Raw genomic sequence first — 22962 nt, 5'->3', positions numbered from 1 at the left:
TACCCTTGCTGCTGGATTCTGCTTGTTAAATGTTGAGCCTCTAAGGCATCCGTAATCTAAACATAGGTGAGACTCATCCACAGTGCCTTGTTATAAATTTCAGCAAATCTTACTAATCATTTGATAACATAGATTCCTCTTTCTAGAACAGTGTAAATGGCACTGGAACAAGATATTCCTTTAAATAAGCAGTAGAATTCTATGAGGCTGTCTGGAGCAGGTACTTATTTGGAGAGTCGGTCTTCAACAACTTCTATGGAAATTAACCATTTAGAATTAGAATGAACAAGTTGTATGTATAGGGAGGGGGCTCTTTTTTCTAAGTTGTCTATTTCATCCAGACTTAACTGTAATCATAGGATGGTTCAAAATGATCTCTACACTCACAATTATGTTTCTGTTTCCTCCTCCTCTGTTAGATTAGCTTTTAATCTTGTAATATTGGCTCTTCGTTTTTTACTACCAGGAAAGCCAGTATCTTCAGTAAATCCAGTGCCTGCCCCCTGCTTTCCTCCTAAATAACTAGCATTGAAAATACATTTATTTGGTTATTTCTATTTTAAAGAACCATAAGTATGGCTGTATTTCAAAATTAGGACTTCCATAATATTAGTATGTATCATTTGAGCTTTGACCAGCAGCTAGAGCCATGTGACCATCACCATATATCGAAATAGAAATCCTGTATCTCTCCAGAAAGTTCTCAGAGCGGGAAAAACAAATGATGTATCCTCACTCATTTGTGGAAATTGAAAATTTTATCTCATAAAGTAGAATGAAGTGGTAAGAAGTTGGAAGTGGAGAAAGGAAAGATGGGGGGGGTAAAAAAATTAGATAAGGGGCACTAAAACGTAGTTATAGCTGTTCGGCCTAGTGGTTGAGATACCACCTGGGACCCCACATCCCATATTTGGGCCTGAGTTTGAATCCCACTCCATTCCAGTTCTAGTTTCTTGCTGATGCAGAGCTGGAAGCAGCAATGATGCCTCAAATGGTTGGGTCCCCAACCAGCATGAGTTTGGATTCAGTTTCAGCCTGGTCTAATCCATTGGTATTCTGTACTTCTGTTGTTCTGTAGCACATTTAAGTAACCATATCTATAGCAGTCTGAAATATTCCAAAATAACTGGAAAAGTGAAGGTTTCTAACATGCAGAAATAGTCACTGTTGAGCAGGAAATGCCTAGTGCCCTAAGTTGAGCATTACACTTTATATACCTATCTTGAATTATCATGTTGCATACAAACAGTATGTGCTGATTAAAAAGCAGAAACTATTTTATAGGACACAGTGTACCTTCCACATCCCTTTCCCAAATGACCACTGTTAAGATTCCTGTCACTGCTGGTTACTTCTGTTTATTTCCGTAAGGACAGCCTGTTCTGTTTGCCCAGCTTCTTTCACTCAGCTGGCCTCAGCTGTTAAAGACAAACCTGCTTGCTCCCATAGTTGGTCTTTTACAGTAAATCCAGCAGTCTAGGGGGAGGAATCAGAACTGCCTGTTGAAGCCCTGTGATGGTCACAAGATTCTAGGCTTGGAGTTCTTTCCTTTCAGTACAGTGACCATACATTGTATTGCATTTACACTTCCACTGTTGCTGAAGTCGGATTTAGTTCTGTTCCTTTAAAAATAACCCCTTTCCTAGACTACTTTGAGGTGTCCTGTTAAATTTTGTAGCTTTATCAATGCTAAGTATAGATTTCTTTATTCTTGTTTGCATTTGGACTTCTGAAATCCATCCATATTTTGGTGTCTGATTATCTCTTATGAAATACCGATTTAACTTATTTCTAACCCCTTTTTATCCTGGCACAAAAATTTTGTGTGTGTTTAGATCTTATTTTTCATCTTTATGCTTCATTCTATAAAGTTCTTCATCTTCCTCTTTCAGGTCCCTATTTTCTATTGTATCTAATCTGTTAAACCTTTGTACTAAAATTTTCAGTTTGGGGGCACTGGTTATTAACTTCTAGAATTTCTAGTTGTCTTTCAAATCTGGCATTTTGATACATTTTAATATCTTTCAACTTGAAGACTTGTTTATCTCATCCACTGGAAAATTGTTTTACTATCTACTCCCAACAGCTAGAGTTTAGTTGATACTTCTGTTGTCTATGCTGGTTTTATTACTCATTATTCATGTGCCTGGATTTTCTGTGTGATAAACACTCATTTGAAGAATAATTCTTCAGTATTTCATATTTTATTTGAAAGGAAAGGTTGAGTGAGGAGATGATGAGCAGAAAGAGGAGTAAAGGAGAGAATTTTCATTGCTGCTGCTTTAATCAAATATCCGCAATAGCCACGACTGGACCAGCCTAAGTCTGGGGTCAGGAATTCAGTCTAGTTCTCCCATGTGGTGGCAAAACCCAAGTACTTGGACTGTCACCTGCTGCCTCCCACGGTCTGCATTAGCAGAAAGCCAAACTCCATCCCAGGCATTCAATATGATTTGAGGATATTCCAAATGGTGTCTCACCTCGAGTGCCAAGTGCCTACCCTACAACAATGACTCTTCAAGAAACTTGGTATAAAACAACAGCTTTCAGAGTTTCTGCTGGCTTCTGCCAGGACCCCTGACTCATCTACAATTCAAAACATTCTTAATCCAGTTTCAGAACTTGAGACTTTCAGGACATTATCTGACATGAGACTGTAGTCCATTCAAGGACTGATTTTTTTTTTTCTGCTGGTTCACTATTTTCTACTAATTCACACTTCTCTCCAGGGATAAAATTGGAGGTGTTATATTTACATTCTAACCCTACTCTGGAACCCTAGAAATTAGTTGTCTTGCTTTAACTTCAGTTTCACACACAAATGAAGAGAATTCTAACATCCTCCAAGTGATGCGTTAGCAGCTATGAAATAGATGTAGGCTCGTCAAGATTACTTTTACTTGTGCTTTCAATTTTGCAACTTGGAATTAGGGACCTATATCCCACTTCCTCCCACGTGAACATAGAGAAGGTTCTACAGTATTATACATAATGTGTCAAGAAAGAAGTCTTCGAGTAGGGTTAGAGTACTGAGACACAAGAGGTTGTTCATGAATACTCATTATAGCAAGAGGAAGAAAGGGAGGAAAAACAAGGCAGAGCTTTTGGGGCACTAGCAAAAGGAATATTAAAAGTAACTCAATAGGAATGACACACCAGTGTGATGCCATTGTAGCCTGTTCTGCTGCATTTCCCTTGTTCACTTACGTTTGCCAGTTTCTACTCTTCAGGGTCAGTCCTACTACTCTTGCCAGAGGGGTGTGAGCACCGGTAAGACTAATCCTGAGGCCCTACTGTTACCTGCCATGGAAGGCACCTGAGTGTAGATTCGGCAGTAGATGGTGGGAGGCTGAGAAGGCTGAGAAATATGGAAACCAAGAGTATGTCCAAGCAGTTTGGAGGAGTAAGGTTTTTGTTTTGTTTTTGTTTTGTGTTTGTTTTTTTGCCCCAATACCAGAGAGCTGTGGGCTGGCATATTGGGACCTTGCTGCATTTGGGGAATGGCATTTCTTAATAGTAGAGCTGCACCTCCCACCCCTGTGCTATATAAAAGGCAAGTCTTGGCAAAGATACAGTTTCTGGGTTTCCTGCTGGCCTTGCTACCAGCCAGCTTCTCAGGCAACACATTTTACCAGGAAGATCCATTACTTTCACTTTCTTGCCTTGGCCCCCATTTTCTGCCCTGTCAACCTGCCTAGGGAGATTGTCATTATAGCTGCCTCCCTCCTCTAGCGGCCTGTTGGGTCACATTGGCCTCTGGTTTCCTACTCGTTCCTGCTTCCTGTGCACCTGGAGGCAGGACACATGTAACAGACTAGTGGGGCCTTGTTAACAGAAAGAACTCCCAGAGCCTGAAGTCTAACAGAACCCCTGATCCAGCCTGAACTGGAAAGATCAAAGTCTGGGTCCCTAGGTTGCACTAGCTGATGCTGCAGAGCTGTCCAGAGAACTGTCACTTCTTTGAATTTTGTGATGGTGACACAGGACACTTAATAAGAGAACTCCATCATAAAAATCCTCAAGGTGATTATAGTTGTGAGACTATCAGAGGAAGGTCAACACCACCATTTGGCCTGCATGAGTACCACATTTTTGGAAGGCCAAGTCGAAGGAATCCCATTTTTCCCTTCCTGATATTCACATATTTTTAAATGAAATTGTGATCCACTAAATAAAACCTGCTTTTAGGAGACATTGTTTGAAGAATCAAAGATTTGCTTATTAAAGAGTTAATCTAGGCATAGATGCTCACATTTGTCCGATTTTTGCCTAAGCAGTACATTCCTAACATGGGTGAGTAAACTTCTTTGTATCACTGTTGATGAAAGGTTGGATCCCAAGTCAAGACTTGGAGCATATTTATCCTATGGTTCCAACTGACCGTTATTGCATCTTTCATCATGGCTTGATCATATCCCTGATGTTGTGCCTCCCTTACCCATTAACTCTGATGGTAACCTATGTGGCAGACAATATGGCAGGACAGAGATGAAAATTGACCTGGAAAGATCCTCTGCAAGTAACGATATTGAAAGTCCTTAAGGAAAAGTACAGGTTGCTGTGGAAACATCTCAGGCAGGGCGAACATGATTTAGAGAGGCTGGGCAGAACATTTTGTTGCTTTGCAGTGTAGGTGTCATAAACTTGTCAAAGAGGCAACGGGGTTCTATACATGCAGGGGCACATTACTTAGCAGAAAAGAACTTGGCATTGTAACATTTAATGGAAGGGGTGTCAATCTAAATTATTTTTGCTTGGAGAAAAATGGGGGCCTTGGCATGGTGATGTGGGTATTGTCCTAAAGAATAAGCAGCAGCTGCTTGCATATCGTTTTCTTACTGGGGATGTTATTGACTCTTTTCATTGATTCTCCAAAGTCTTAAGAAGGTTTTTCTTGTTATCCTAACTTCTCAGAAAAGTTGATCTAAATACTCCAAAGTTTTTCAAGTGCAGTCCTTGGAACTTGCTAGAAATGAAGATTCTCAGATTTCACTTCAGAATCAAACCCAAGAGTGAGACTTTGCTAGCTGTGGCCTTACTAGCCCCTGAGGTGTTTGTGATGGGCTTCAAAGTTTGGAAACCAGGATACTGATGATGACCATGACTGTTAGTGATGGTCACCAGTAAGGTCCAAGACAGCTGTCACAACTGGTACTTTGAAGGCATTTTTAGAAAGCCATATGGGGAAGGAGAGAGGCCAAGTTTCTGGTAGGGCCAAGGTGGAGGTAAACAGACTCGAACAAGGGCTCATGTTCTTGAACAGGGTCAGCAAACTTTAGCTGCAGAAGATCAGAGAGTAAAACTTTTTGATTTGGACCATAGCATCTCTCACAACTACTCAATGGTGCTATTGTAAAAACAGCCATAATCAGTCTGTAAATAAAGCTCATAGTAAAACTTCATAGGGTGAGGCGACAGATAGATTTGGCCCTCAGGCAATCATTTATTGACCTCTACTTAGCAAAATACTTATTTACTGTTTTTGTTACCATTTTTTTAAAGCAGCAGAATTTATTTTTAAGTTGATGACCCAACAAAGTGGGGACCCCTCTGTTGAAGAATCCAAAAGTTGCCTGTTCAGTTCCTCATTTCTTCCAAGTGGACCCCAAGGCTCTTCAACAGAATTCATTCTACTGCCATTGAAGTTGAGGGTTCTAGTTTCTCGAATTGGGTTCACTCAGACATTGCCCTTGCACAAACAGGTGGTTCTTCCTTAGTTACTCCAAGCTCATAACCAAGGAATGGGCTGGAAGGAATGAGCAGTGATCAACTTGAGGTCACCTATGTTCCCAACCATGCCTGGAACTTTAAGGTTGGAGAATGTCTCCCTTGTTGCAGCATGCTTCCCCTTTCTCAGTAGGTTCCAGGAAGCCTGCTGAGGCAAACACGAACACCTGGAGGATGAGTCACCGGCCAGGCACCCCTACTGTCCTCCGCAGCCAGTCAAGGAGTCAGCTCCTTAGGGACTGTAGGGTCTATGTCAATCTACTGGAAATGCTACTGGGATTACAGCAGTCTGTGCAGGATCACTTCACGCACCTGAGAACCTTGCAGGAGGAACAGAGTCATACTGGAGCCATCTGTGAGCATGAAGACCAGCTGAACGACCTGATACGCGTGATGATCAACCTCATGTGGTCCGAGGCTGTGAGTGGCCTGGGGTTACAGGAGACTCTCCCAGTCCTGAATTCCAGGGCTGCTGTTGGGGGTATACAGAGGGTGAACTCGTCCTCTCAACCCTACCGGCCGACTCCCCAACAGAGTGAATCTGGAGCTACGCTTGTCAGCCAGGACCTCTCCAGCCGTGGAATTGATATCGCTGCCTCTTTCCAGTCGGGATTCCAGGACTACCAGGCCTACCAAAGAGACAAATACCACAAGGACAAGAACAGCATGGTAAGAATGAGAGGTGTTATCCCGGAGGGCCCCAGTCACTAAGTTTCTGATTTCTGTGCTAAGTGCTGTGTCTCTCCTTCACATCCTATGAAAGGGGTGCTGATGTCTCCTTGAAGGTAAGGGAGTAGTCACAGAAATTAGGTGACATGCACCAGAAAGTTGGAGAATTGAATTCTGGTTCCCTTCACTCCTTACAAGCATTCCCTAAATCCCAGATCTTGCCCACAAGCATCTAATTTCTATGGTTGCAGGGGTGAGTGAACCTGCTTTTATGGAACTTAGCAGAATGGTGAATGTGGCCAACCAATGGATTAATAATAAGCCCAAGAGCACTAAAAGGAAACCTGCTTCAGGTGTCTTGGCAGGTGTTTTAAAGACTGAAGCAGGTGGTGGTGATCCCCCAGGAATGAGTGCATGGAAGTTCTCAACTGGGAAGGAAGGCCCATGCAGAGGAAGTGGAGACAATGAGTGCCATGGCGAGAAGCATGGACAGCCATGGAGGGGGGTGTGTCCAATGACAGGCACAGACCAGAGGTTCCCAGTGCAGGAGGTCCACAGCAGAGGACAGCACTCACAGTGGCTTCTCTTACGTTTCCAAGTGAGGTGTGGCCAGTGACCATCTGCTTTTCTTGGGCCAAGTCCACTCCATTGTGATTTGAGAGTCAAAATCTTTTAATAACCTGGAGAGTCTTTATGTGTAATTATGAATGACAGATTCTAGGCAAGGCCTGTGATGGGCTAGCAGGTGAATTTGCACCCATCACCAAAGGTCATACAGCTGATAGAATATTAATCTAGTGAACTTGACATTCAGGATTATACAGAATCTTCTTCCTAAGAGCTGAGACAACTCACATAAGGACTTAGTCTGGTGTCTTGCACAAAGAACTCAATGACTGGTAGATATCTAGTATAAGCATTATTATCTATGAGACTCTAGATGGGAGGAATTCACAAGCTTTCAGACTTTTGGTTCATGGAAAAATTCTGCTAACACTTAAAGTTGTCAACCATAGATTGCAGCACTTCATGGGGAAATAAGATCTCTGTGGTAACCAAAGATGAAATATTTCCCAATATGCTTGAAGCAATCCATAAAGGGTAAACTGATCTCAAGCTCCTTCCATCTCCAGGGCTTCATTAACCTTGGCACCAGTGAGAACAAACTCTGTATCGATCTGATGACTGAGAGGGTAAGTCGTATACTGGGCTTTCTATGCTGAGCTTCACCCATTAAGCCCAGTCACTCTAGAATGTTCCTCGGCATGGGGTAGATAGAAGAGGGAGACATAGGGGTTTGGGAAATGGGTGGAGAAATCCTTCTAGAACAGTGTAAGTTCCAGCCGATGCTGATTGCATCCAGGCATATTCTCTAGTTAGGTATTCTCTAGTTGGGCTGCTAACAAGAGTCTCTAGATTGAGGAACTTGTCAAGTGCTTCCCAGTGAGGTGTCCGTAGTTTCTGTGCGCTTTATGACAAGAAGATGGAGGCCTCTGTTCATTAAAAGATGGGTAGCAAGCACACCTCTTCTCCTTCCAGCAGGCCAAGTATGTGCAGAAAAACACTCTTGTGTATGAAATAGGTAGACCTTTTGATCTGGTTGTCTTTATGCTCTATTTGTCAACAGTTGTGCCAGAGTGACATGAACCACATCGAGGAGGTCCTGCTGCAATATCCTGATTGGAGAGGGCATCCATTGTAAGTGACCCTCGCCTAGCTCCTCATCCATGTTACCTGCCCTTGTACAGGGGAGAGCTCAAGTACCAGATTCTGAGTTGGCTGCCTCCCCATTTCCTTGGGTAATAGCTGCTAGGAAATGCCTGGAGCTAAGGTTCTTTAACAGCTTCAGATAATAGGGATAACACTGTTCTGCAATTCAAAAGGCTCAAGTTACTGTCCAACTCTCCTTCAGCATCTGTGACTTGGAGAGTTGATAGCCTCAGTTGGCAGTCTTGCAAAATGAAGTTGGACTGGATGGTAAAGGCAATTTTTAGATTGGACAGTCTGTCCTTTGAAAAAGGTTGGGGTGTAGGCCCTGAAGGAAGAAGGGGGCCTGGGAACCGCAGGGTCTCTGGGTGTGTTCACAGCCTGCGGGAAGAAGTGGCTCGGTTCCTGACCTACTACTGCAAAGCACCTGCCAGCCTTAATCCAGACAATGTGAGTCAGTCTCTCAGCCTTCCTGTGGACCTGGTAGTAGGCTGTTTTCTTGGGAGTTGGGGGAGGACTCTTGATGCTTCCTAGGGGATACAGGCAGAACCAGTGGGGACTTTCAGGACTAGGGTAGAGTGAAGGTCTGTGGGTTCCAGTAGAAGAGGCTGCTTGTGGCTATTGCTTCCGGGGGAGGGAGGTAGCATGGCTACACCTTATATAAATACTGGCTACACCTTACATAGATACTGGTTTGTGACTTCTTTCTCTCTTACACTATTGTTAGGTGGTTATTCTTAATGGCTGCTGCTCTGTCTTCTCTGCATTAGCCATGGTTCTGTGTGACCCAGGGGGTAAGTAAAGGGGCCCTACTTTTCCATCTCGGCAAGATCCTGGCACCTGAGAGGGAATTCACAGGCACCAGGCTTTAGAGGGAAAAGAACATCTTGACTCCAGGTCTTTACCTAAAGTACTGGGACATCTCCGATGCCTAGGAAGTCGCCATATCTTAAGGCAGCGATGGGTTTTGATTTCCTCAAGGATATATACCTCAGGAACAATGACAATGGATGGCAACCCCTTATATTGGTAACTGGGCTTTGGGGTTCAGTTACAACATAGATAGCCCTGGTAACTGATTTAAACTATATGGACTACTTCCTACCTCCTAAAAGAAAAGCCTAATTATAATTGGTCTTGGACCAAAGAAACCTGAGAGACCAATTCTCAACCTCCCTCCTAATGATGCCTTATCAGGAGCCTGAGGTCTTGATGGTCTTTGGGTGCATGCAAAGAAGTGGCCAAGATGGTCTGTTTCACTAATAAGGACTGAGTCTTTGCTTCATGAGGCCAAATGCATGGGAAGAAAGACATGTGATATCACTAGGTCCAAATAACCCAAGTTGTCCTTGTGCATGGGCATCCCTGACCTCGAGTCTGGGCCTGGAACAGATAACTTTCCTGGTGCCCAGACGGCCAACTATCAGCCAGCCTAGCTTGACTTGTGCCTGGGATGCTGAGCCATATACAGCCTTATTCTTTGCCTTCTGTCATAATATACTCCAAGAGAGGAAAATAGTTTTGTTTCCAAATAATATCTGTAAGAATGGATAGTTTTGTAGATCCTGTGCCCAAGAACATTAATCCCTGGATAGAAGGGATGACCCAACTGTCGTTTACTGCTGGTAACCTTGTTGCTGGTGGGGCTGGGCATGGGGGTGGGGAGATAGTGACAGAGGGAACCTGGATTGATAACTTTGCCTCCTTATGCCTTTCCAGATGCTTTTCTCATCCCCACTCCCTTCTATGGTGGCTTCATCTTCAGCTCCTACTTGTATGCCAAAGTTGAACTGATTGGCGTCCACCTAGAGAGTGAGGTCAGAATGGAGTCCTCCCCTGGTCAGTCCACCTGGGCAATGCATGAGTCTAAAGCCATTTAGGGGAAATACGGGTCCTACCTTTATTTACTTGTGAGTGAAGGTGGGGGGAAGGGTAAAGAATGAACAAGGCTTGTGGTACTGGCACCTGGCACAAAGGCCAAGGCTTGTGTAGATTCCTGGGAATGGATCTTTGAGGCCCCGGTGCTTTTCATGGTGGGGCAGGGTGGGGTGGCATTTCTCAGTGTTGCTTCTCTTCTAGATCACCGAGGAGAACACCAGTCCTTTCCAGCTCACTGTGAAAAAGCTGGAGCAAGCCATGGTTGAAGCTAGACTCAGGGTGAGGAGAAAATAACTTTTCAGGGTGATCACTACTGGCTGTGAACAAAGTTCAGTACTGTGCCTGGGGGACAACTTGCTCAACAACACCTGGTAGACTCTCACTAGTTGGAGACTGTAAATTATGCCCAAGCCATTTCCCATAGGGGCCTGTCCATGCAACCCCAGACGCTCTTGCTTTCCCCTCTGTGGACATGATGGTAGGTGCTGACTTGAGATCCTACCCAGGTAGTCTTAATGTCAGCTACCAGGCATTTTGTCCTACAGGGATGTTTGACTGCATTGGAGGTGGATGTGAAGGGCTCCTGTTCACTCACATTTGCATTCTTTTTAGGGGAAAAGAGTCAAAGGCCTCGTGCTAGTCAACCCACAGAATCCTCTGGGTGGCATCTACTCCCAAGAGTCACTGAAGGAATACCTGGAATTTGCCAAGAGGTATGAGTTTCACCTTCAAGGCTCTGAGGTTCCTGAAAGGATTCACATCACTTGAGGTCCACTCAGAACTAGAAAGTAATTTACCCTAAATAGTGTTGTCAAACATTGCAGAGCTGCATACAATGAACTGAAACTGAATGTGCCCATGCATTTGCTACTTTAATCAATCTGTGCCCTTTCTTTGCTAGCTGTTGCTAAGTACAAATATTCACCCAATGGTCATTGTATACTTTTATGGCTAGCACGCATCTCCCAAACTCTCAGGACTGAGGTGTTGAAAGACCTTCAGATCTTGTGAAATGAGAAATGTGTCCCTGTATAACATCAATGGTCCATTGCTAAGAACATTCTAGAATCCTGAATGGGTTCTAGCTGGGCAAGTAAATTTTGCACCTTTTCACAGAAGGAACAGACCTATTTAAACTTCCTGGCTAAGCCTAATCACTTAATAGCAGAACACAAGGGTAGGGGCACAAACATTCAAGCTCATTGGGCAAGACTTCAACAGGATGATGTGTAAAGCCCAGCTCCAGCACCTGCTAGCAGACGGAATTCACTTAGCCTCTTCAAGCTTAGTTCCCGTTTATCTGTGAAATGGAGATGACCACACGGAGGCTTATTGGAGTAAATAAAATGACGTACATATATGGAGCCCACTTGGTGCCACCACTTGGCTCAGACCCTGGCTGGGAATTCCTGATTGTATCAGACTAGCACACTGTTACACACCCACCCTCTTTCCATTGGTCTCTGATGGTTGAAAGGTTCAAGAAGTTCTCATGTGTTTTTGTGTTCCCTCTAAGCCAGGGTCAAGGGTCCCTTGTGTTCTATCACCTCTTGCTACCTTACAAGGGTTATGTGGGCTGCTGGGGAAAATTGGAAGGTCGGCTCTGTACCCAGAGAGGAACATTAGGTAAATGAAAATTAGAGAGAAGTTGGATCTTGTTCTTTCTCTTCCACCCAACTACAGGAATTACTTGCATGTGATCATGGATGAGATTTACATGCTCACTGTGTTTGATGACTCTCTCAAGTTCCACAGCGTGCTGAGCATAGAAAGGTGAGTTGTGGCTCTCATTGCCAAGTCCAGCTGAGACTGAGATTCCTGCTTCGCAGGATGTTTGTGTGCCACCAACTGATTTGCTGACAGTGACTGAGTTAAGTGGGGCAGTGAGTATAGTAAGTAAAGCCTTCAACTTCCCTCCAGGTGTCTTCTAGCATACATGCTATTGCTTGAGAATGAGACAGAAACTATATTGGCAAAGTTTATTAGAAAGTGCCAAGGCAGGTCAGGGGTGTTCCTGTAGAGCACAAGTAAAGCACACAGCAAGACAGAACTTTTTAAAACTTAGTCTTTAGCCCCAGAGATAAGATTCCAACAAAGCAAGGGAAGGGCATTCCTGGCAGAAGGAACAGCTTAGCAAAGGTTGGCAGTAAGGGATAGGTGAGGGGTGGGGATTCTTTAGCACAGTGGGTAAGACACGGCTTGGGACACTTGCATTCCATATTGGAATGTGGCTCATGTCTTAGATCTTTCCTTTCCAAAGCCAGACTCCCCGTAAAGCACACCCAGGAAGGGAGCAGATGAGGGCTCAAGTACTTGGGTCCCTATCTAGTCCTTAAATTCCAGACTTCTGACATATACATGGCTTAGTCCTTGCTGCTGTGGGCATTTTTGAGGACTACATCAAGCAGTTGGAAGCATCTTTCTCCCTCTGCCTTTCACATAAAATGAAATTACGTAAAAAGCTTTTAAAATAGCCATAGGTGAGCATTTTCTAAAAATGGTGAATGGGGCAAGTTTAGTTAAGACACCCGCGCTCCATGCTGTGGCACCTGGCTTACTGCTCAGTTCCTCCCTGGCCTGTGGCTTCCTGACAATGCAGATCCCAAGAGGGAGCAAGTGCAGCTTCAAGTAACTGGGTTCCTTCCACCCATGTGGGAGGCCTGGACTGCTCTCAGCTCCTGACTTTGGTCTGGCCTGGTTTTCTCCATTGCAAGGATTTGGGGATGGGTGCTCCATAAATCTGTCTGCCTCACAAATGAAAAAGTAGTCAAGTGTGGGTGACCACATCTGGAGAGCCAGCTACAAAGAAGGTAGCTTTGGGCCAGGTATAGGAACAGCCCAAGTCAGGCTTCTAAACTGGACTTCAGGGTCCTGGACCCCATTCAGTGGGTGTGGGGGAGCTGCTCCATCTCAACCTTCATGGGGAATTTGTGACTTCTGGCTTAACTGGAGAAGCAGTTTCTTAAACTTTGGGACCCTCAGGAAGGATCTGAAGTCTGCTTTCCCATTTCTGCATATAGATCCCAAGTCTCCATCCTTTAAATACTTTTGCATAACTTTTTGATTTTTGCACTTATTCTCCAGCTTGCCTGACCCCAACAGGACCCACGTGATCTGGGGAACTAGTAAGGTGAGCCCCAGTTGCCCATCCATGATGGGAAAGGGAGAAGCGAATGGAAGGCAGACAAACCAGATGTTCCCTCTTCCACCTCTCTTACTCTAGGATTTTGGCATCTCTGGCTTCCGCTTTGGTGCTCTGTACACCCACAACAAGGATGTGGCCTCTGCCATGTGCTCCTTTGGCTACCTCCACAGTACCTCTGGCACCGCCCAGTACAAACTACACCGCCTGCTCCAAGACACAGGTACTGGGCTCCACCTCCAGGCCAGCGTCTCGGGCAGACGTCATGGCCATGGAGAGCTGCTGGATTTGTTTGGGACTCTGGTGTGTTCTCAACTTGCTGAGTTCACTCTTTGTCTCAAGTTAAATCATGGCAGGATGTGAAGTTTGGAGGAGGGCAGATTACAGCTCAGATGGGGCAGTCACATGTGGGTAGGAAGTGGAGATCTTGTTCTATAACACAGAATGGGCTTTAAATTGCTGCACTCTGCCTGGAAATAGTTATAATAGTTATTCTGAGACCTGAAAGTAGAAACTTCAGAAACTGGCCTTTGTGTGATTGTCTTTTTCCACCCCAATACTGTGCTCACTTCAGACAAAGGTAACAAGAAGTTCTGAAATTTTTAATAACATCTAATCTTGCCTCCCCAAGTGGCTGAAAAAGAACCATCCTTGAGATGAGTTGACATCATAAGGTCTATGGTACCTGTATTCACCTTCCCCATTAAGCTCAAGAGAATTCCGACCTCCAAGGACAATTCCCTTTTTAATGCCATGGCCCAAGCTTGGCAAAGACCTGTTCTGAAAATTCAGATCCAGGCTGGAAGTTTTAAACTTATAGCTGTGATGTATTGAGACAGTCATGTCATTCGATTGATTAGCTGAAAGCAAATAGCTTTTAAACCATAGATGGGCAAGAGGGTAGATCAGATGAAGCCCACAGGATACTTCCCTACATAATGCCAGACTCGTTGACATTTTGGCAGAAATCAGATCCTAACTAAAGGAATATTGGTTTTTAACCTTGGATGCACCTTGGAATTCCTTGGAACTTCAATTAAAAGCAACCGTTACCTAAAACACACAGACAGGCTATTTCTGTGACACATCAGGTTAAGCCTTCACCTGCAATGCTGGCATTCCATGCTAGAATACAAATTTTAATCCTGGCTGCTCTGCTGAATGAAGCAGAGGATGGCTCAAATACTTGAGTCCCTATCACCCACATGGGACACTCAGATGGAGTTCCAGGCTCCTGGTTTTGGCCTGGGCTAGCCCCGGCTATTGTGTTCTTTTTGAGAAATAAACCAGCGGATGAAAGATCCCTGGGTCTTTGTCCCCATCTTTGTTACTTTTTCAAATAAATAGATGAATAAATAGATGAATAAACCATTAAGACAGAAAAATAGGAAGATCTTCTATCTACTGTTTCACTCCTGAAATATGCATAACATCTGAGGCTGGGCCAGGTTAACCAGGAGCCTAGAATTCAGTCTGGGCCTCCCATGTGGATGGCAGAGAACTATGTCTTTGAGCCATCCTCTGTTTATCCAGATGTATCCATGTCATGAGGAAGCTGGAATAAAGGATAGGATTCAAACTTGGGCACTCTGACATGGGATATAGGCAGCACATCAAGTGGTGTCTTAATTACTTGGGAAATTTAAATATTGATGTGTGGGCTCCATCCCCAGTGATTCTGACTAAGATGATCTAGGGGTATAAACTGGGCATCAGAGCTTCCTAAAGCCTTTTCCCCCTTGCCAAGTTCTATCACAGAGCTATAGCTAAGAGCATCCCCAAGCATGTCTGAGGTTCTCCGTATCCTATGTGAGGCAAGAGGAACCTTGAGTTCTACTGTCTGCCCAGTGGACAATGGTAACATCCAGCCCTCAGAGCTACCTGGACTTCTTGTTTTAGGGTGTGAACTCTAAGGGAACCTTTCTTCTAGACCATTAGGAAGCCTGTTATCTCCACTAGAGCCATAGATGAGAAGTGGGTGGGTTGGGTGTAATAGACATCAGCTGGCTATCAGGCTGAGTCAGTCTTGGTTACCAACATGGCTTGCAAGGAATCTAAATGGGAAGCATCTGGGGAGGAACCATCTGGCAAATCTCTGCCATCAGTTCCATGATGACTTTCTTCTGCCCATCCAGAATGGATCAACACAGTGTACCTGCCGACTAACCTCTCACGGCTCAGGAAGGCCTACAATTATGTCACTGGTCAGCTGAAGCTATTGGGAATCCCCTTTCTCAGTGGTGGCGCTGGCCTCTACATCTGGATCAACTTGAAGTCGGTGAGTCCAGGCAGTGAGAGACCTAGTGTTCTCAGGCGGACCTGTAGGGTGGGTCTTAGGTTTAGCACTACTCTTCTTCCCTAGTACCTAGAACCATGTACATTTGATGAAGAACTGGCCCTCCATCAGCACTTTCTGGACATGAAGGTGATGTTATCCCGTGGCAAAAGCTTCAAGTGTAAAGAGCCTGGCTGGTTCCGCCTCATGTTTGCAGAAAAGCTTCCAACACTGGAAGTGGGTGAGTGGTGCTGGCCTTCTGATCCTGGCACCCCCTAAAGAAACTCTACCAACTCCTCTGCAACTCAATACCTGAATCTTCTTTTCTCTGTTAACTCCAACCCCTCTCCACTTGTTTCCATTTGTATCTCCAATTTAGCTCCTTGGTATATAGAAATTGCCTAATACCTCCAGTTTTACCTGTTCACTTTTGATACCTTTTTTGGATATCCATATTTTGCCTGCCATTGAAGGAGGCAATGGGATCATATGTTAATATAGAAATACTCTGCCAGGGGTGGGCATTTTGCATAGTGCTTACAATGTCATCTGTTATGCCTGCATCTCATTTTGAAGTAGCTTGTTTGAGATCTGGCTCTTTCTAATGTATACCTTGGGAACCAGCAAGTGATGACTCAAACAGCTAGGTCTCTGCCACCCAGTGGGAGACACCCAAATTGAATTTCTGGCTCCTGGCTTTGGCCTGGCCTAGCTTTGGTTGTTGTATGCATTGCGAGAGTGAACCAGTGAATGGGAGATCTTTCACCCTGCTTCAACAATTTTTTAAAATTCTGTTTATTCCAGTGGAGTGGTAGTCTAGCAGGTATGATGGGTAGATGGCCATAGAAGAGCCTGTAGTTCGGTATTATAAAACTTCAATTCTGATCCATTCAATTACCTTTTACATGTCAGACACCTGCTGAGAATATAGCAGTGAATCATTCATTGCCATGAATGTTTATGTTAAGGAATGTTGTTTGGCTAGTGGGGTAAACAGCAAATGAAAGAACTAGAGACCAATAGAAATCTGAATACAGCCAAGGCCATGAGCTAGGGCACAGGATTTGATAAGGGACATGGAAGCATCAAGCAGGCTGCTGATGCAATAAGGTTTGTAACTTGGAAATCATGCTGACATGCAGTAGTCTTGCACCCCAGACTCTTTTCATCTACCCCAAACTGCCTGTGTCTGGAGCCCACCAGAAATAATTGCACTAATGCTTGCTCCTGTCTCCATTTGTACCCTCTCTAGCCATGCAACGGTTGCACAACGCGTTACAGATTCAGAAACAGATTCAGGAACAGAAACAGATAGAGAAGATGCTGGCGGATGCGTCTGTTTCCTAGCCTCCGGCTCTATCCAATCATGTGCTTGGGGTTGGGAGGGGCAGTGTGAAGACTGGGTCCTGAACTCTTACTATGATTAGGCAAACAGGCTCCTCCTCGAACGGTCTTACCTGACCCATCATGAGCCTCCTCGATCTAAGCATTTGCCATCTTTAGAAGCTTTGCCTCTTTTTACTCTTTGCTTTTATACCCAAAATGTTTTTATTGAAATCAGGATGGGAAGGTGTGGAGGTACCTAGATGGATAAAGGGAGTTGCCTGGGTACCTATTTTATATGGGTTTGGTTCTTGTGTTGATTATCTAATAAATTCCATATTCTCTTAAATCCCAAGCCTTGGACTTCTCATTCACTCTTCATAATCACCTTTGGGGGAGAGACTTTTAATACTAAGGCAGGTCATATATCAAGTGTGGTCAGGGGCAGTTTAGAAAAGATAGAAACAGTTCCAATGGATGAATAATTTATAGGTGATGGCTTCAAAGTTCCATAGAATTCTCTTCAAGAATCATCTCCATCTAATGGGGGTGTGTGTGTGTGCACACAATTTCAGCTACTTCCTATTCCAAATGACCCGGTTCCCCCCCCCCCCCACTGGTTTTCACAAGCCTTTTTTTTTTTAATTTATTTGTATTTGAAAGGTCGTTACATAGAGGAGAGACCAAGATCTTGCATATGATTCACTTCCCAAATGATCATAATGACTAGTGCTGGGTCAGTTCAGTTCCAAAACCAGGAGCCTTTCCCAGGTCTCTCACATGGGTGCAAGAATCCAAGCACTTCGGCTGTCTTCTGCTTTTCAGGCCATTAGCAGGAAGCTGGACTGAAAGTGGATCAATCAAGATACAAACTAGAATTCATATGGAATACTGCCACTGTAGGTGGAAGCTTAACTTGCTATGCCATGGTGCCAACCCCTTTATAAGGTTTCAAAATGACTTTCTGGTGACAAGCTTAGTGGCTTAGTCCATTCAGGCTGCTACAAGAATAGCAGAAACTGGGTGACTTATAAACAACCAAGTTGGCTAAAGTCCAGAATCATTGTCTTGGTAGACTGAATGTCTGATAACGGCTGTGCTTCCTATATCCCTTCATAGGGAGAAGGTACAAAGGGTCTCCCTCTGCCTGCATGACCCAGTCACCCCAAGCCCAATGTGCTGCCTTGGGAATGTGGATTTCAATATAGGACTTTGAGGGGGTGGACACACGTGTTCATAGCACCTGAGGGTGTTCTAATTCCGTCTCTAGTGTTCTCCACTGTTGAAATCACAGCCAGCTCTGAGCCTCTCTGGTGAGCCCTCACCCTGAATCTGACACAATAGAGCAAGAGCTACCACCATCCTCCAGATAACCAGAAAGCCCTTGGGGAGCATGTGCTTGGCCCAGGGTGAAGATGCCCACAACCCTCTCTGAGTGCTTGGGTTTGAGACTCGGCTCTGCTTCAACCCCAGCTTCCTGCTAGTGCATACCTTCGGAAGTAGCAAGTAATGGCTCAAGTCATTGAAACGCACATTAAGTTCTAGGTTCCTGATGTTAGCCTGGCCTAACTCTGGCTGTTGCAGGCATGTGGGAACTGAACTGGCAGATGAAAGATATGTGTGTCTGTCTGCTTTTCAAATACAAACTTTTTCAGGCTTTTTGGAATTTAAGCTGGCAAGATGATCCTGAAGTATTTCCATGTGGGAGTATTCATAAAAGCTTTGTATGGTGGGGAAAGTATCAGCAGGACTGACATGCGTGCATGAGTGTGCTTCAAAAACTTGATGCAAAAGTGGGATTAAAAGATTGATGCAAACAAAACTTGGTAATCGTGCAAAGGTTATTTCATGATGCACATTTCCCATGAACTCTCTGGCAACCCTTAGTGTATGTTCATAGATACAGAGCTTTGAGACACACTTCAGATGTGCTAGCTGTGCTTCAAGCTGAGTTGGTATGTTCCAAGTGGAGGCAAAGGCATCCTCAAAGATGACTACATGTGCCCATGATACCAACCCTTTAAAGAGACAAATAAGGTGTAATTTATGTCTCATCTAATAACACAGGCCATAAATGTACTAACGTTTCAAAACTTCTACTCCAGTGACCCTCACCCTGAACAAGGAATAGAACATTTCTACCATTCAAGGTAAGAATTCCTTGCTCATTGCCAGCCAATTCTTGTTCCCATACTTCCCCATGTATTAAATTCTCTAGTCCTGGGGCCCGGCGGCGTGGCCTACCGGCTAAAGTCCTCCCCTTGAAAGCCCTGGGATCCCATATGGGCGCCGATTCTAATCCCGGCAGCTCCACTTCCCATCCAGCTCCCTGCTTGTGGCCTGGGAAAGCAGTTGAGGACGGTCCAAACCTTTGGGACCCTGCACCCATTTGGGAGACCCGGAAGAGGTTCCTGGTTCCCGGTTTCAGATCGGTGTGCACCAGCCCGTTGCGGCTCACTTGGGGAGTGAAAAACATCGGATGGAAGATCTTCCTCACTGTTTCTCCTCCTCTCTGTATATCCGGCTTTCCAATATTAATAAGAAAATCTTTAAAAAAAATTCTCTAGTCCCAATTTTAAGATTGCTTAATGTTGTAATTTATTTGAGAGGCAGAACTCATCCACTGGCTCACTCCCCAGACACCTTCAATAGCTGGGACTGCCCCAGGGCTGGGCTAAAAATGCAATGCAGGACTTTCAAGTGTGTGGTGGGAGCCCAGTTGCCTGAGCCGTTACCCTCTGCTTCCCGTGGCCTGCATCAGCAGAAGCTGGAGTCGGGAGCTGGTGATAGGAATGAAACCCACGTACCCAGGTTGGAATGTTAGCATCTTCAATGCTCACTCAAGTTCTGCAAGTTTTAGTACTCTGTGTAAATGGAATCATAGTTAATTCCTTTGTGTCCAGTTCACTCATCTATAAGTAACATTGATCCATGCTACCGTGTGTGTTAGTAGTCCATTCTTCATTGCAGAGGAGTACTCTATTGCATCAATATGTCATGGCTTGTTTATTCATTCACCGTTGATGAATATTGGGGATATCTCTTGTTTGGGGAGCCTTGTGAATCAAACTTATGAATATTTGTGCATACATTTTATGCTCATTTCATTTTTTGCAGGTAAATATGTAGGAAGAGTAGATCATTGAATGATATTTCATAGAACGAACAGATTTCATTCTGGTTTCAATGTACTCTTAGGCAATTCACATGTTTGTGCTATGAGCATTTTTTTTCTTTTTGAAAAAGGTGAATTATTTGAATTTGCATGAATTTGTATTGAATTGAGTTCTTTCTAGATTCTATATACAAATCCTTTGTCAAATACTTTATCCAATCTAGGATTTTCTTTTTCCTTTTCTTAGTAGTAGAAGCTTTAAATTTCAACGAATCAACTTTTGGTTGTGCATTTTGTATCTAATCAGATTTTTGGCTGTGAAGATTTTTCTTCTCCAAGTGTATTTGTCGCAGCACTTACATTTAGGTCTATTGTCTATTTTTCAGGTAATTTTTTGCATGTGGTATGAGATAAAGATCAAGGTTTTCTCCCTTATGAATACTTTCTTCCTTTTCAATTTGTACACTATTTATTTATTGTAATTATATTTCTAGAATCTCTGTGATAGAGGGCATCTTTGCTGTGTTCTCCAACTGAGCAGGATTGAGTTCAGTCTTTTGCTCTGAAATATGTTACTGTAAGTATTTTTCAGACGACTGAGATAGAAGTTCGTTCTGGTCTTAGCTTGTCAAGACTTTCACCATCGATGAGGAATAAATTTTGTCAGATGTTCTCATTTGCTTCTATAGAGATTATATTTTTCTCCCTTAATAAGGTAAATTACATTGATTTTTGTAAAGCTATTGAGAAACCAACTTGCTATTCCTTCAGTAGGATCCACTTGGTGTCATTATGCATGTTCCTTTTAGATATTGTTGGATATGGTTTCAACACATTAGTAAGAATTTTGCATCTTGGCTCAGTGTGATAGCCTAGTGGCTTAAATCGTCATCTTGCATGTGCCTGAATCCAATTTGGGATCTGATTCGTGTCCTGGCTGCTCCACTTCCGATGCAGCTCCTTGTTTGTGGCACAGCCTCAGGACTCTGCATCCATGTGGGAGACCCAAAAGAAACTCCTGGCTCCTGGCTTTGGATTGGCTCAGCTCCAATCATTGTGGCCACTTGGGAATTTGGAAGATCTTTGTCTCTCTGGCTCTCTATAAACCTGATTTTCCAATAAAAGCAAAAACATTTAAACAATTTACATCTATTTTTTGAGGGGCATTGTTCTGTGATTTTGGGGGGATAATGCAGTATTTGTTTTGATATCACAATAATAATGGCCACAAAATTGTTTTAGGATTTGCCTTAGCACATGCAGCATATTCAAGTTTTCCATGTCTTGTGTCAGTTTTGGTAATTTGTGTCTTTCAGTGAAAGGTTTAGTGATTGATATAACATTGTTTTTATTTATTTTTACTTATCCTTTCTGTAAGATCTTATCTTTCCAGATATTGTGAATGTTACATCAATTGTATGAATCTTTTCCAAGAACCAACTTTGAGTTTTGCTTGCATTTTTGTGCTAGTAATTCTCTTCTCTATTTTATAAGCATTCTTTCTTTCCTTTTCTTTGCCTTGGGCATCATTTGGACTTTTTCCAGCTACTTAATGCGGAAGCTTAGCTCACTGACTTTAAGCTGTTCCTTTTCCAATAGAAGCATTTCAAGCCACTCGTGTCTTTCTAAGCACTGCTTTAACTATAGCTCATAAATTTTGATATGCTGGGATTTTATGATCCTCCAGCTAAAACTATTTTTTACTTTCCCTTGTGATTTCTTCCGCTTTTCAAAAATCTATGGGTTAGTCAGCATATGTTTCTTGGTATTTGGCAAATTATTCAGGTCCTGTTGTTAATGATTTTCACTTTAAACCCTCTGCGACTAGAGCGGATGGTGTGATTTGAGTCCTTCAAAACTTATTGAGATTTGCTCATGGGTGCACTTGTTGGAGCTTCTGATTTATCCTGCTCAGTGCTTTATGGGTAATTTTGCAATCGCTCTGTATCATAGTCTATAAATGTCAATTAGGTTAACCTGTTTTATAATTGTTCATCAGAAGGCCCGTTGTTCTCAGTGGAAGTCTGCAGTCTTTAACGGTTTATTTTCAAAGATTCATGATCTAGTTCCTTCCTCCCAGATTTTCTCCCAATCCCCTCAAGCTCCAGTGACAGTGGACCTGCTGGGTTCTGTTTCCCCCCCTTCAAGTCCCTACCAAACTCCTTCTGCTCCAACACCTCCAACGTACCACGACTCTGTCTTCAGAATCCAACTACCGCTTGCAATGAATGCATGAGACATCATCCCCCCACAGTATCCTGCAGCCCTGCTAAATTCACTGATTAACCACAGTATTAAGGTCATCATTATTAGTCCCATGAGTAGGCCATTAGTATTCGCCCTAGTATCCTTTAAATTAGAGAAGTAGGTATTGTGTGTGAATAAAAACTATTTTCCATCTTCCCTTTTCAGTGTGCATGCTTTTTCTTTATTGTAGATGTACTGCTAAGAATAAAAGTAGTGAGAGAGGACACTCTCGCCTTGTTCTGTTAAGTGTCTGTAGGACTTTAAAGGGGTGGAAATAATTCTCCCTGCTGTAGGTACCTATGGCATCCAGAAATTCCTTTTTAACTTATTTGAGAGGGAGAGGGAAACCTCCCCCCCCCCCCCCACACACACACAACCTGCCTCCCACAGTGCGCACAGCGGGAAACTAGTCTCTGAAGCCCGGCCTTCTGCAGGGGTTCACCTCTGATAGCTGACAAAGATGCCCCAGCCAGCATCCCAAACTCGAGGAATTGGTTTATGAACTTTAAAAGGACAGAGAAACTGCAAACTGAGGGAGAGAAAGTTGACATCAGAGGGCTGACGTCTGAAAAGCCCAGGGGCGGTGGGCATCCTAGTACCAGCCAGGAAGGATCCGAGCCAGCTCGGGGTTGGGAGCCGGTGTTCAAGCCCTTCCTGGCGGACTCTCCTCAGTTCCAGCCGCTCTTCCGTGTTCGGCGTAGGCAGGGATCGGCCAGCCACCCCACCCCACCCCACCAGACCCCACTACCACCAGCGTCACGCGTGCGCCCCCTAAAAAGCAGGCCCCAGCCGAGGGGCTTCATTCACCCGGCGCCAGATGGCGAGCTGCGCTCGGGGCAGTCCCGGAAATCCGGCCCGGGTTCCCGTGTCCGGCCGCAC

The 22962-nt window shown here is 44.1% G+C and overlaps 2 protein-coding genes across 2 annotated transcripts in view; both read left to right on the top strand.

Annotated features, from left to right (window-relative positions):
* ALKBH3 (alkB homolog 3, alpha-ketoglutarate dependent dioxygenase) overlaps window positions 1-5999 on the top strand; it is a 167703-nt gene extending 161704 nt beyond the window's left edge. The window contains exon 8 of the mRNA XM_058663150.1: window positions 5861-5999. Coding sequence (XP_058519133.1) covers window positions 5861-5905 — 45 coding nt within the window. The 3' untranslated portion in view covers window positions 5906-5999. The remainder of the gene's footprint in view (window positions 1-5860) is intronic.
* On the top strand, window positions 5902-16780 carry ACCSL (1-aminocyclopropane-1-carboxylate synthase homolog (inactive) like). Its single transcript, XM_004585594.4, has 14 exons — window positions 5902-6396; window positions 7530-7589; window positions 8024-8094; window positions 8484-8553; window positions 8831-8897; window positions 9823-9920; window positions 10183-10260; window positions 10594-10694; window positions 11665-11754; window positions 13066-13111; window positions 13205-13346; window positions 15259-15401; window positions 15486-15639; window positions 16651-16780. Exons 1-14 carry the CDS (start codon window positions 5902-5904, stop codon window positions 16743-16745), a joined length of 1710 nt encoding a protein of 569 aa, XP_004585651.4. The 3' UTR covers window positions 16746-16780.
* The last annotated feature ends 6182 nt before the right edge of the window (window positions 16781-22962 follow it).

This window comes from Ochotona princeps, chromosome 4 (assembly GCF_030435755.1).
Source record: "Ochotona princeps isolate mOchPri1 chromosome 4, mOchPri1.hap1, whole genome shotgun sequence".
Lineage (NCBI taxonomy): Eukaryota > Metazoa > Chordata > Mammalia > Lagomorpha > Ochotonidae > Ochotona > Ochotona princeps.
The sequence above is the reverse complement of the archived record's forward strand: the minus strand, read 5'-3'. Positions and strand labels throughout refer to the sequence as shown.

Coding starts and splice junctions, on each gene's coding strand:
- ACCSL (XM_004585594.4), top strand. CDS start 5,902: ATGAGTCACCGGCCAGGCACCCCTACTGTCCTCCGCAGCCAGTCAAGG. Junction 8,898..9,822: donor GGTTCTGTGTGACCCAGGGG/GTAAGTAAAGGG, acceptor ATGCCTTTCCAG/ATGCTTTTCTCATCCCCACT. Junction 15,640..16,650: donor GCTTCCAACACTGGAAGTGG/GTGAGTGGTGCT, acceptor TACCCTCTCTAG/CCATGCAACGGTTGCACAAC.